This window comes from Amphiprion ocellaris, chromosome 2 (assembly GCF_022539595.1).
Source record: "Amphiprion ocellaris isolate individual 3 ecotype Okinawa chromosome 2, ASM2253959v1, whole genome shotgun sequence".
Taxonomy (NCBI): domain Eukaryota; kingdom Metazoa; phylum Chordata; class Actinopteri; family Pomacentridae; genus Amphiprion; species Amphiprion ocellaris.
Genome location: NC_072767.1, coordinates 23,035,174 through 23,049,219, shown reverse-complemented (window position 1 = coordinate 23,049,219; position 14,046 = coordinate 23,035,174). Strand labels below are relative to the sequence as shown.

Sequence of the window (14,046 nt, the reverse complement as noted above, 5' to 3'; positions counted from 1 at the left end):
ATTAGTTAAGCAGAATAAATAAACCAACCTGCTGGACCTAACAACTTATAAAATATGTTTAATGAATAGTCTCAGCACATTTAAGTGGAATCATGGTCTTTGTTTTTGTTCATACATGTGTATTTTAAAGGTGCTACATGAAATGAATTTTGCTGATGGCCTGTGGGTTGGAGTCCACATAATCAAAACACTCCTGGCTGGTGCAGTAATAAGAGGAGTTACCAAGAAGAAGAATTATTTGAAATATTCTGACCTTTAAACAGCCAACAGATGTATTTTCTGTCCTGGTGCTTCATTTGCAGCAGTTTAAGTTTTAGTTTGAACACATAGTGTTTCATATTTTACTTAAGATGGCATCTGCAGCTGACAACACTGAGAAGTTTAAACATGACACGGGCTTATGACATCACTGAAATGTCAAGATGGATGACGTAAATAAACACATCGTGTTCACAAGCTGCCTCCTCTACATAGCTACAGGCAGGCTGCCAGGGTTTGGAGTACAGGAGGAGGAGGAGAGGCATCCAGGTTTCACGTTTACCTGATGGAAGATGATTTAATTTTACATGAAGTGAAAGAGCAGAACGTGTGACTGTGTGCAGGAGCTTTCTTATTAGTTGTATGACCTTAATTTACAGTCTTTGTCTTTATTGACAGTGAAATATGTCTGATCCTTATCTTTAACACTTTTGCTTTAGTTGTTCTTTTTATACAGCATAACTCACTCTAAAATTAGAGTTAGACAGATTGAATTTGTTATATTACAATATTATACTGTAGGTTATTCTGAAGAACTAAAACCCTAATGATGGTAGCGTTCTATGAAACTTGCTGCTCTGTGAATTACAGTCTTTCTTCTGGTAATCACTCTTCTTATTGTGCTTCACTTCCCAGAGTGATTTTCCTGGACACAGTAAGGACATACCTGGCTAACTTTTGCTTTTTTGTGGCCGTACATTTCTCATGAATTTAGAAAGAAGTGTGTTGGTTAAAAGAGCTTAAGCATTAAAAAGGAGTAATGAGAAGATTCAAAGGTGCGTCTAAAGTCTGTGCTCAACTCCATGTCTGTGTATTTTCAGCTGGAAACACACAACATTATAATAAATGATCAATACTGCTATGTATTTATAGCCATAATGTGTGTGTGTAAAACTAATAATGAGGGTAAAAAATAAAGCCACTGGAAGAAACCAATGCTGCTGCTGAAAACAACTTGCAGCCACAAGACAGGGATCTCAAGCTGGTGGTGACAGCATGTTAAAATATCAAATGAGTTGGGACCACAGTGATGAGTAAGCTGCGGGAAGCACAGTTACTTATCTGAAACAAAATCTGGTAGCGCTTAAACAAAACAACAGCAACTCTCACATCATCATGTAACACTGATTCTACGAATCTCCCACCAAAACAATTTGCTGCACTTGTTGAATCCCACATATGACCTGAATGTGACAGTTGTCCACACTAGTAGATTCATAGGCTTGTAGCTTCAATAAGAGCTTTAGAGAGCAGGCCCTTTTTCCTTCCATGCAGCTTTCTCAGAGTTTCCTCAGTTGGCTTACAGGTCATGGTTGTGTACATGGAAAATCTATTTCCTACGTCATTACCCACAAGCACTGTTTTTTCTCGCGCTGGGACGGTTAGTTTATGCTTTGAAAATCAGATAATGACCCAAGGAAATGACACGGACAGCTATATTTGACATGCATTTCTGAAATGACTACTGATCTTCATTCATTAGAACACTTCTTTTAAACATTCAGAGTCTGTCATGGCATTATCAAATGCAATCAGATTTTCTGACGCACAAGAGACACAGGCTGCCTGTTTTCAGTCATGAGGAATGAGTAAATACGTGAAGGTGCCTCATTACGCCTTGTGTTGACTGCAGTGAGCAAATCTCTCCCAACTCAACTTTGTCTCAACAGAAACCTCAGTTCAGAGAGAATCAGTCTATTTGCTGGTATTTGATGCTTTTCTCGTCATTATTTGGTCTCCGCCGGGCCTGCTCAACACCTTAGGCACAAAACAAGACTCTCTTTCATTGCAAGAACAACGGGCTCCATTGAGATGACACCAGTCCCGACGTCAACGATATCATGATTTCTCACAGTTACCTATCATCAGACAAGAGGCTTTTTTAACCACCCATGACACACATTGATGACGTGAGGAAGAGATGCTTCTGTGATAGTGAAACATGCCTCATTGCCTATCTAACAAATACATAGTTTTTTTTACGTTCAGCGGGGTCACAGTATCTGCACGGCTATGAAGATGACCTCTGAATCCAAAGCTTTGTAATTATCTACGTGCAGCTACAAGTGCTCTAGGCAAAGTCCTACAAGTCCTAACAACGTAGCAACCAATTATTCTAATTATTGACACTACCTGGGTGTGTGTGCCAAGGTGAAGCGCCGCTGCAGAGCGATGCTGCGGTTCATGAGGAGCTTGCGAAACAGCAGCGGAGAGTGTCGGGGGGAGTTCCTAGGAGAGTCGCAGGGGGACATCCTGGGAGATCCGCAGGGCGAGCCGGGTGGCGACTGTGGTTTCAGCTTGATGGGCTGAGTGCTGCTGAGTGGGAAGGAACCAGCCTCCCCAGAGCTCTCACTAAGGGCCTCACTCATGCTGCCGTGCAAAGGTCTGACAAAACTTTCTCCCTATGCTGATCTCCTCTGCAGCCCTCTAACTCCTGACAGGTAGTCCAAGTCATCCATCTCACAGCAGCAGCGTCCTTCAAGGGCATTCATTAAAAAACTCTCAAGCTTTTCTTGTAATGAAGCACTTCATATTCAGAGACACTTGTGGGAGCATCTAAATTCTTCAGATCCACTTCTCCTTCACAGCTCGCGAATCTTCATTAGCTTTTGCTCCAGAGCGATCTGTGAGCCCTGTTGATGGACACGGACACGAGTGCAGGAGTGAGCCCTCCCCTCCGCAGGAAGCTGTTTACATAGCACTGAGCTCTGCCTAAATATGGCCAGGCCTGAATTATAGCGTTGTTAGCCCGAGTGAACAAGCTGTGTCCAGCACTCCCCTCATGCAGGAGAACACCAGTTTCTGTTTCCTGCCTCAACTCATCAGTGCACAAACATTAACCAGTGATTACAGCTTTGTCTGTGGAGACAAATGCCAGAGCTGTGCTGCATCAAGAGGCCGAGGCCTGGACAGATTGTCATTCTGTCGGTCACTGGGGCCCCACTCTGTCTAAAAACAGAGCACGCCTGAGATAAAAGATAACAGGAATCCTGGAAATGTCACTTAAACTTCAACTGGTATCTCAAGTGGATAGTGTTTTCCCAGTGGGCCTGAGGGGTGATGGAAAAAGAGAGATCAAGCAGAGCTTCATCTCTGACCCACAGACAGTCAGTGACCCAAACGTTCTCTACCCAAAACAAAACCTTGTGGATTCAGCCAAAATACACAAACTGATGTCCTAAATCTGCTTGTACCTAAACATTTCCTCTTGATAAGTAAGATGCTGTAAATACGTGCTGCATGTACCTTAATTCATAATTCACCAAACGTGTTTCTATCAAACATCAAAAGGACAGCTTCATACTGTGTTTAATTTTAAACATTTAGGCATCATAAAAGTTGCGAGCGATCAGCTGTGTGTCAGAAGGATTTGTCTTGATATTTATCACAGATGAAGTTAAGATAGTAACAGACAGCAACAAAGATTTGCCTATAAGATTTGGATGCTTTACTTTTGTCTTGGTCATTGTGACAGCTGGCCATATATGCTTCATCTTGTTCTTTCAGAACTGTCTAGGATATCCAGATCTTCCATCATTTGATAACACTTATACACTTAACACTATATAACATTTCGTATCATCAAGTTTTTACCTATTTTACCATAAAACGCTGGCAGTTGTGATATATATGCTCATTGTTGTGTAGAGGAGATTGTCTGCGATCTGGAAATATCAGAACCATGATGGTAGAAAACTGCATGACCGAGACACACAAAAAAAATCTACATAGTGCTGAACTGAAAAATATGACATTATTTTATTGACAGATGGGTTCACATACACTAGCCTGCTTGCATCAGAAGCAGACCAAGCTGTGGTTCTGCTCTTTCTTCAGATATAATATTAAAATCTGATAGCATTGACATATTAATATCTATGCAATGACTGCACCAAACTGATATGAACATATCTGAATGTATAACAATGAGATTGTGGGTAATTTAAACAAGAGCAAAGGGTGTGGAGATTGCAACTTTGATTAAATCATGAGGAAATTCAACGGATTTTTTTCTCGCCAACACTTGAAAAGGTCAAGTTGTGCAGTTTCATTTGAAATGCTCTCCGCCCATCTGCAATAAATACTTGGAGAGCTATTTAACCAAGAAAAGGCATGCGGATTTGGATGCAAAGTGTGCTTCGTCTGGTTTTAAGGGTCAAATTGTCACATCTTAGTGTCAGCTTTACCACTACATCAGAAATACATCATGAAAATGGAACCACAAATCATATGCTCAAACATTTTTAACTGCTTCACCCAGTGTTTAAATTATTCAGCACATCATCGTCATCGTCATCTCTTTTATTCTTTTCACAAGAGTCTGTAACTTGTGAAGCGTTTGCTGTTGAGCTGCTTCTGCACTGTAGTCATCACTGATCACTTGTCAATCAATGTGTGCAAAAACAATGTCTTTATGCTGGGGTTTTATGAATTCTGAGTTTCTGTGGGTAGTGCTCTTTCTTTTGTCTGTTCAATCATAACAACATGAGAACATGCACACATCAAGTGTTTAGAGCAGCAGATGTTATCGCACTTGTGTTTTACCTACTAAAAAAATCTGTGTTCCTAACAGCAGTGCGCTATGAGGTGCTGAGTAATGGGACTAAAACCTCCAGTTGCTGCTTTTCAGATATCTAGTATTATATCTTTGAAGCAAATCAGAACACAAATCTCACATTAATGATTCACTTCATGTCATTTGTCTCCATTGCCTCTCCACATCCATTTTAATGAAGCATTAAAGTAGCGAGGTAGAAGGGCTCTAGAGTCTGGGGGGCCGACTGCCAAAGCACTGATTTAACTAAGGAGGGGTCAGTAGGGGTCACTGTGATGAGCTCACGAATAAAAACACAGCTGTTGTATGAAGTGCTGCCAAATATGACCAGCAGATGGAGCCCACGCACAAACACAGTGAAGCAGACAAACCCACTAATATAATAACACTCACAGGACATAAACTCAATTACAAAATGTCAAATTACCCTGTGAGGTTTTGACTTTGAGGCCTCGACTTTAGATCATTTGTCTTGAGGGCCTCTGTGGAAATATTTATGCAGCGTACTTCACAGCATCATCGTATCTCCAGCACAGGAGGCCCCAGTGGAGTCTGAACCTCTAACCCTCGGTACAGTCCACATCATTTTCTAACACAGTCTGTTATTACCAATGTGACTGAATAAGGGTTTGGCTGAGTAGGAGGAAAGAACTGGAAACATAAAAACATGTAGACTGCGTGGGCGCAGTCAGTCAAACAGTTGTCATCATGAGTCAATGGGGAGAAAAGACAAGGAGCTGAATCTCTTTTCTTTAAGTGACTAATACTGGGATATGTGGAACTATTTCTTCGACTGAGTCACACAGCCGTCCTCCTCCTACCACCGACACCAGATCAAACAAGCCAGGGCTCACACACACACACATATGCACACAAACACATGAATTAATAGAAAAACACGCAAGCAAATCTGTTAGGCACCTGGGAAACCTTTGGCTTGACACGATGCATGTTGATTTATCAATTAAGCACCTGTAGGTTTAACTGCATCAGGTTTCCTCTCACATATTCAGTCAAGGACTTTAAAAAAATGGGATGGAAACAACCTAACTACATAATTCATTTATACTGAGCACCTCTCCATTTGTAAGCCAGTAGCAGCTCCTATTGAGCGTCTCTCTCAAGGCTGTGTTTTTTATGAAGAGAGACTTCCGTATAAAGTGTGCACATTTTCAGCAGTTAAGCCTCCATAATGAATAACCCTTCAGGAGCCGTGTGATGGTGAAGACGGTGACAGATGTGACAGTAGGTGACAGTAGGTGACAGGAGACGTGGCGGTGATTTAAATATATCTGGAATAAGGAAAGTAACATGACACATCCATAAAGTATATTAGTGACCAAACTTTATCTGTTACAGCCATGATGCAAAAAGATTTGACCCGTAACACCTTTTTCACAATAATCTCACATTTTCTAGCAGCTTTTCAGTGTTGTTTGGGGATGTAAATTTGTAGCCGAGTATAATCTCACAGCTGAAAGGAAAAGCACAGAGATAAGCAAGAAGGGAAAAAAGGAAAATGGCAAAACTGTGTTTGTTTGCTTCATTAAAGGTATATATGTTGCTTTTTTCCCATCTTTTTCTAGAAGTATAGAGGCAGACAGGAAACAAGGCAAGAAAGAGTGGGTGTTTGTTGTGCAATAAAGTTCTCTGGCAAATTCCAGAGAATTGTTATGTACAGCTTTAGGCACATCGACACTCCTGCAGCAGGCCCTCACACAGCGGCACTGATGTGTCAAAGTATACGTCACTGCCTTATTCTGCAGCACTGATAGCATCATTTGCTTCTTAGATTGGCACATCCTGGCTGCTGCACCTCCACTACATGTTGGGTCTGAAATGTTTGTCAAAATGACACCCATCAGAAGATGCAGCTTTATGTGGCACAGCCGCTTTTCAGTCCATTTTAGGTTGTTTCAGACGAACCGACAGCTTTTATTTTGGCTTTTTTATTTTTTTTCTTGCCTTTATTATAGTGCACATTGGAGAGAGAGAGACAGGAAAAGTGGAGAGAAGAGTGGGAGAAAGACATGCAGTAAATAGCCATAGGTCAGACTTGAAGCCATGAGCGCTGCGTTGGGACTATAGCTACTGTTTATGAGTCAACTGCTCAACCTGTTGAGCTACATGGGCATCCAACATATTGCCAGCTTGATTTTGTACGAGCAACATTGCTGAGCCTTATGGCAACGTCACTGTACATTTTACAGCTCTTTGCCTAATCCCAAATCATTTGGATGCTGCTGCTCAAAGTGCATTAAATCACACTAGAGCCGGCTGCAGAATTTAAAAACAAGGAGCACGAAAATACTTCAAGTTTCCAGAGTATGTCTTTTTTTAAATGTGTATTGTTTTCAGTTCAGGTATAAACCACAGATAAATCATATGATAATGTTATCACCCCTGTTTGAGGAAATTCTGTGTAAGTGCAGCTCCAACTAAACTCAGCACCATGTATGTAGGCAGCTTTATTACTTATGATAGTTCATCAAGGTGACTGACAAGTGTTGGAGTAGGAATTTGACAAACTGAAAGAAAAGGAGGCTGAACAACTTCACTCCATCAAGGAGAAAATTGCAATTTGTAACTTGCACCGAAGAATGCCCACATTTCAGCGTCAAGCAGTTGCTTACACAAAGAAAAGCAATTTCTCAGTCTAACCATCAAATTCAGCCTTTTCACTGTGAAGACTTATCTATAGTATTTCCAATTAATGATTGGTCTGGGGCAGAATTTCATTACTGGTGGCCTTTAAAAAACATAAAGCATCTGAACATTCATTAGTGGGCGCATTTGTGAAAAGCTCAGATGCAAAAGTTTGTGGCTCAATTTAAGTTGGAACACTGAATTATTATTATATAAAAAAATGCCTCAAAAAACACACACACTCACTTCTCTCTTACATAAAAGCAGGCATGCACACAAAGCTGATCCTTTTGCCTGTACCTGGAGGAAAAACTAATGCAGAGTATGTTCCATGAGCACAGAGAATATGCCCACAGCAGTACTTTTGCATTATAAAAAACACAAAAAATAAATACAGTTCACTAAAAAAAAAATCTCAGACAAATAAACTTTAGATTACCTGAGTTAGAATTGCAATTATGAGCTTTAACATATAAAAACAAATGCAATGAAATTTGTTATTAAACAAGAAATTATGATGCACAAACACTGGATGCTTTTTTCAAAACACTATAAAAATGATCACATAACCAAAGACAAGAGCAGATTCCACATTAATAAACCTATTCAAAGCGACTGCTGCTGTTGCAGTTTCAAACAAAACAGCCATTATTTTAAAGATGAACCTCACCATTTAATAATGTATAGAGAAAGAGAGCAAGGTAGAGGCAAAAGCAGTTTTCCTCTCAGGCTCATGTTTCTGCAACAAGATAATACTGATAGTAACTCAACTAAAAAAATAACCATTAACTCTTGTGGTCCAGAACAACACCTTTAACAAAATGAACAAAGTTATCATAAACTGCATTTTACTGTCGCCACTTTTCTTCTTAACACCTAAAGGTTAGGAGTGACCTCAGTCCATGTGTCTGCAGCTCTCAGCCTCAGGTCCTTAGATTAATTTAATTTAACTTTATTTTATTTTACAAAGAATAAATAATTAGATTAAACAACAGGACATTTTAGATTTTAGCAAATGTTACTCAAAATGGAAAATAACATGCCTTTCTCAGTGACTATTTTAGCTAGCTTTCACTGCAGCACACTTTGTGTTGGATTAATGCAAATTGAATGTACTGCAATTTAATTGGTGGTTTTAGTCTCTTCATGTCATTAACTGGCAGTAAGAAAAATACACAATATTGCCAAATTTATACTTTATGTAGTTCAATATTTTTCATAAAATGAAAATACAAAAATTGACCTTTGTTAAATTTACTGTGTAATTGCTGGACTTCTTCTGCAGTGACCTAGCAGGTTCCTCTAAGTGTATTTGACTGGAATCATCAATAAAACCATCCAATACTTTCATCTCCCTGTAAAGCACTTTGGTCAAACTGACTTTATTTAAGCCTTATCTTCTAATTAACTCTCAATTAGTTAATCGGGATATGTTTGCTTGTTAAATGCCTACAATGTAATGGCAAAGCAAAAGGGTAACAGAAACGATTAGGCTACAGAGTGATGAGAAATGCACTGAGCGGTGGTAAGCCTGTCCAGATGGAATCATCAAGTCCCAGCCAGCTCCTGACTGAGGAGGAGCCAGAAACATGAAGAGGCTCATTCTGGACAACTTCCTCTAGAAAGGCCAAAGGCTGGGACAGAAGCCAGCATCCTATGTTGTAGAGACTCTCAACATGCTGTCAACACGGTCAGCTATGCTCAGATGACTACAAATTACATCCCCTCTTTTGTAGTGTCCTTTTTTTCAAATGTTACACCTTTGCTGTAATAGCTGGTTGTGAACACAGACTGTATATTAAAGATGGATGTAGATATAGTGATGTGAAACATATGTTTGTGGCCTCTAGTTTAGAATTTGACAGTCACCATCACATTTTTTTTTATCTTAATGCCAACCAAGAGGTGGATCTGACTGCCAACTCGAGGATAATATGCATGTCCATACAGTAGCGACTTATTAATCACAATATAGCCCCACCCTAAAGCATAAGCATAATTTACAAAATGAACACCATGCTGTTTTAAAAAAGGTTTGAAGCGAGCCATGGAGACTATAAACTCGTTGATTTTTTTTTTTTACTTTGGCAGCAAATCAAGTGTGAAGTAGGGTCATTTTCTCATTAACTTCTATGCAGTCTGACTTTTTTTGAAATCAGAAGAGTCGCCCCCTGCTGGCTGTTAGAAAGAATGCCGGTTAAAAGCTCCACATTGACTTCCATCTTTTCCATACAGTCTGTTCTTGTGAAGCACCTGCTACACCTTGTTTTGTTTTCTGATTGATGAGCTCCGTGCCTGGAAGTTAGGCTTGAATGCTATTGAGGTATAGTGCTATACCAGGATATCTGAAAATCCTGAAGATAAGCTTTTCTGAATATTTGAATCATCATAAATACAGATGCTCCATTTTCTGTTAAAATGATACAGAGATGCTGCATTGAGGTGATATTGTGGTAATGTACTGTAGTATTGCAGGTACTATAATGCAAAAATAATATAATACAGCAGGCAGCTGAGCTGGGAAAGACAGCAAATGTGAGGAGCTCTCCCAGCTTATCAATTAAATATGAATGGATATGGAATAATAAGTATGGAGTGCCACATGTTCTTTTTATATGCTTTGTTTTTTTCTTGCAAGGGCGTCTTCCAACTGCAAAATCACTTAATGAGCCCCATGATTTCCTTTAGATGACAATCTGTCACCACCACCAGCACATCATCTCCGCTCAGCCTACAGCAGCGGCAACAAGTGTCATCAGCAAGTATCATACATGCTACAATGACTTCTATCGCCAGCCGCTCAGCTCTTACATTTTTGTTCACAAATAGCTACAGTGATATGCTGGATACCCCTGTGAAATGTCAAGAAGGCATGAAAAAACAGATGCCACCCAAGTCATTGCAGATTCTTCACATTAAACCCTAAATTATTCTTATTTTTTAAATTACTATTAGTTCTCACTGTTATCTTTAAGGATTTAGACTGTGTTTATACACTTAAGTTAAGGATTAACCGTTCATTAATTTATCCTGCTTAATGTTGCAGTTTATTCAGAATGACTCATTCATTATACTTTGCTGCCTGCATTCAGTTTTGACAAGCAATCATGATGCTGAAGATAATAAAATACCAACACTGAATGTTTAGTATCAGTACAGCAGGGATTGAAGAAAAACAAACCTCTACAGCCTTGTATATTTTCTAATGAAGGTTGAGTGTGCTCTCAGAATCTGTTATGCAAAACCTAAACAAACAAGTTGGCCTCATGCTATTTTACATGACGCTACTTCTATAAAAGCTTCATGAGACCGAGAGGGTGAAATCATGTTGTAAAAATATTCTAATTTAGATGAATTTTTAAGTGCAAAATTTATACAGTGTGAAATGGCAAGCATGAGGTGAGTGCGACTGAATGGTAATTTTCCATGTTCATATTTACTTACATACACTACCATATTAAACTTTAATACATGATTCACCAACAAACTATGATTGTCTTTTTGCAAACAAGCTCTAGCAGCACAAGGACCGGTTTGCTGCTCTAGTTTACCAGCCTTCCAGCATCTGTTGCTGAGAAGTATCCCCACATCATGATGCTGCCACCACCATGCTTCATGGTGGAGATTTGCTCTCAGAATTATTATCCATCCATTATCTACACACTGTTTAATCCTCATTAGGGTCGCGAGGGGCTGGAGTCTATCCCAGGTGACTTAGGGTGAAGGCAGGGGACACCCTAGACAGGTCACCAGTCTGCCGCAGGGCTACATATACAGACAAACAATCACACTCGGATTCACACCTACAGACAATTTAGAATCACCAGTTAACCTCAGCATGTTTTTGGACTGTGGAAGGAAGCCGAAGTACCCGGAGAAAACCCACACATGCACATGGAGAACACGCAAACTCCATGTAGAAAGATCCCGGGGTGCGAACCAGGGATCTTCTAGCTGCAAGGCCAAAGTGCTAGCCACCGAGCCACTGTGCAGCCCCTCAGAATTTATCATGTAAAATCTAAACAAACCAGTTTTCCTCAACAAACGCATCACGAGACTGACAAGGTCAAATCATCTTGTAAAAATCTAGTAAGCTAAGCAGATTTTCAAGTGTAAAAACAGACAGCATTCGATGGCAAAAATGAGTTGTGGTTCGTCAGCAGTAATAAAGTTTAGTATTCATACATTATTGTATATAATGGTTTGACAGTGCAACTAATGCTGATGGGATTAGTAAAAGAATCAACAATGATGCTAATTAAAGTCATTCATCAAAAAAAAAACATTCACAAGTGAAACTCATTAACTTTCACTGCAGATTAATTATCTGTAGTTTTTGGATGGTTGGTAGGTCATACAGCAAAGTAATACTATCATTATACTGTAGCAGACTCTGGAAAACGACAACATCAAAATAAAAAACTACTATTTTTCCTTACAGTGAGTGTGGATTCTGAATCCTTCCGACCCACCCTGTCCAACTCCTCCGAGACATAATTTTAGCCCAAAATACACCAATTTTCACCTCACCACACCACATGACATGCATCTATCACCTATGAAGGTTGTTCTTGTTTTTTAGAAAACTATATTCTTGTTACCAGCTGGTCATCACTGATGTGTCAAATGTGCTGGGACAAGGTTCAACAAACGACAAAACCTCCTAGAAGTCATGATTATACTTTCTATGTTCACATTTTCTTACATAGACAACCACATTAAATTTCATTGCCTGATTCCCCAACAAATTATGACTGTCTTTTAGCAAAATAGCTCCAGCAGCTCGGGGACAAGCTCTCTTCTCTGGTTCTTTCTTCTGACTTTCGCTTTTACGTTGGGTGAGGTGACTGTCATGATGAATGCCCAGGCTAGACTGTGAGCTAGAAAAAGTCTAAGCCATCACATCCTTGATCACACAGTATAAGATCTAACTGTCTCTCAGGGTCTGCTGCATCTCCTAGGCAACCGAGAGCTCCTCAGTGGCAAAGTGTGTTGTTATTCAAACATGGTGTCAACTAAGGCCCTATCTACATTTGGTGGCCTTGCAGACATCTGGGGCTTCAACCACTGTGGTGGTGTGGTAAAGCTGTGGGCCTGAAGATTAATTGTTCAGGTGAGAAAAAAAAAATTGGAATGAAATAAAAATTACAAATGGAAAAATGTTGAGATGATGCTCAGTGTACATGCCAACGTGTCATCGTTTCTTACTAAAAAAGTTTCGGGAGGCTTCTTGAGGAACCAAGTAAATGCAGCTGAGGAAATTGTGTGGTTTAATCTGCTGCTGAAAGAAAACATCAGAACAAAGGCAGCAAACTGAGAAAGAAGCTTCTGTGGCACATAATTTGTTATGGAAATACTTTTTCTGATACTGATTCCATTAAGTATCTTTTTATAGCAAGATGAGAGGTAGATAACAGAAGAATAAGTGAAAAACCGAATTGTCAGACATACTGCAAATGTTCCATGTGTATATTTTTTACAATGGTGAACCACATCAAGTCTTGCACATGACATACCTGCTGTAATATACAGAAAAAGGAAGGAAGTGGCATTTAAAGCTCCCTTTTCCATCAAATATATTTTCCATTTTGTTCTTCTTGCAATATCTCGGCGGAAGAGTTCATCTGTTAAATAATTTCAATCCACTTTAACCATTTACGAATGATCGCTTTTTTTTTTCTAGCTGCGGTGAATATTTTCAGAAGGTGTCTGTCAGTTCCTGTTATTTCCTTCTGGTCTATCAGCCAAATGAAGGGACACACATGGCAATGAAATATAACCGTACTTTTATAAGGAATTTCTACTGCTTTGGGTTCATCAGCACTCTGTAGTAGCACAGCGAACACACTGAAGGAAGGAGAAGTCAACAGTAGCAGACAGTCGGAGGAAGACACAACGATTGGATGTTGTGATTTGCAACACAGTGAAGAGAGGAAGTGATATGATATGAGAATTCTAGCAAGTTTGTGACTGTTTTCCTTCCTGGCCATTTTTGCCACTCATGTTTGTGAGCCAGTCAAACAGGGCAATAAAAAACTGGTTTCATAAGAGATTCATTTTAGCCTTGGACACTGACACAGACACCATCAAAACAAAACAGCATCACCATGTCCTGTTCTATACTATGAATTTCTTTAATTTACATTTATTCCCTTCAACAAGAGTGTGATCTTTACAAGCCTGCCTTGTTAAAGACATGTTCTAAAAGTTTTACTACTTCAAATACTTAGTGGAATAGAAATTACACTCATGTTAACACTCACTGTCCTAACACTCTGTCAGCCTCTCAGCAGTTCTGCTCTACAAAGCCAGTGTTAACAGTGTAAATGTGATGTTCTGTTGCCTTAGTGAAGCAAATCAGTTGCTGTGTTTCCCTTTGTTGGTCTCTTTGCAAGCTTACTACACTTTAAACCTCCTGTTTCTGCGCTTTCTCTGAATCAATGACAGGAGATTGACTTCTCACTAGCAGCATCTTCAAAGTCCTCAGGCAGCTCTACAGCTCCACTCATCTGAGCAGCGACTCAGGGCTCGAAAACACATCACCTGGTGAGAAAAGACAGGCAGACCTCTGAAATGATGAGGACAGC

At 39.7% G+C, this 14,046-nt stretch overlaps 1 protein-coding gene across 5 annotated transcripts in view; it reads right to left on the bottom strand.

Annotated features, from left to right (window-relative positions):
* The window catches only part of LOC111573959 (cAMP-specific 3',5'-cyclic phosphodiesterase 4C-like), a 112,675-nt gene that overhangs the window by 53,829 nt on the left and 44,800 nt on the right, over positions 1-14,046 (bottom strand). Inside the window, exon 1 of one of the 5 annotated variants that reach the window (XM_035951985.2) lies at positions 2,392-2,818. The exons of 3 other annotated variants lie outside the window; for them this stretch is intronic. In XM_035951985.2, the coding sequence (XP_035807878.2) occupies positions 2,392-2,627 (236 nt within the window). In that variant the 5' untranslated portion in view covers positions 2,628-2,818. Of the gene's footprint in view, positions 1-2,391; positions 2,819-14,046 lie in introns of those variants that run through there. One more of the 5 variants, XM_035951995.2, reaches the window with a different exon arrangement.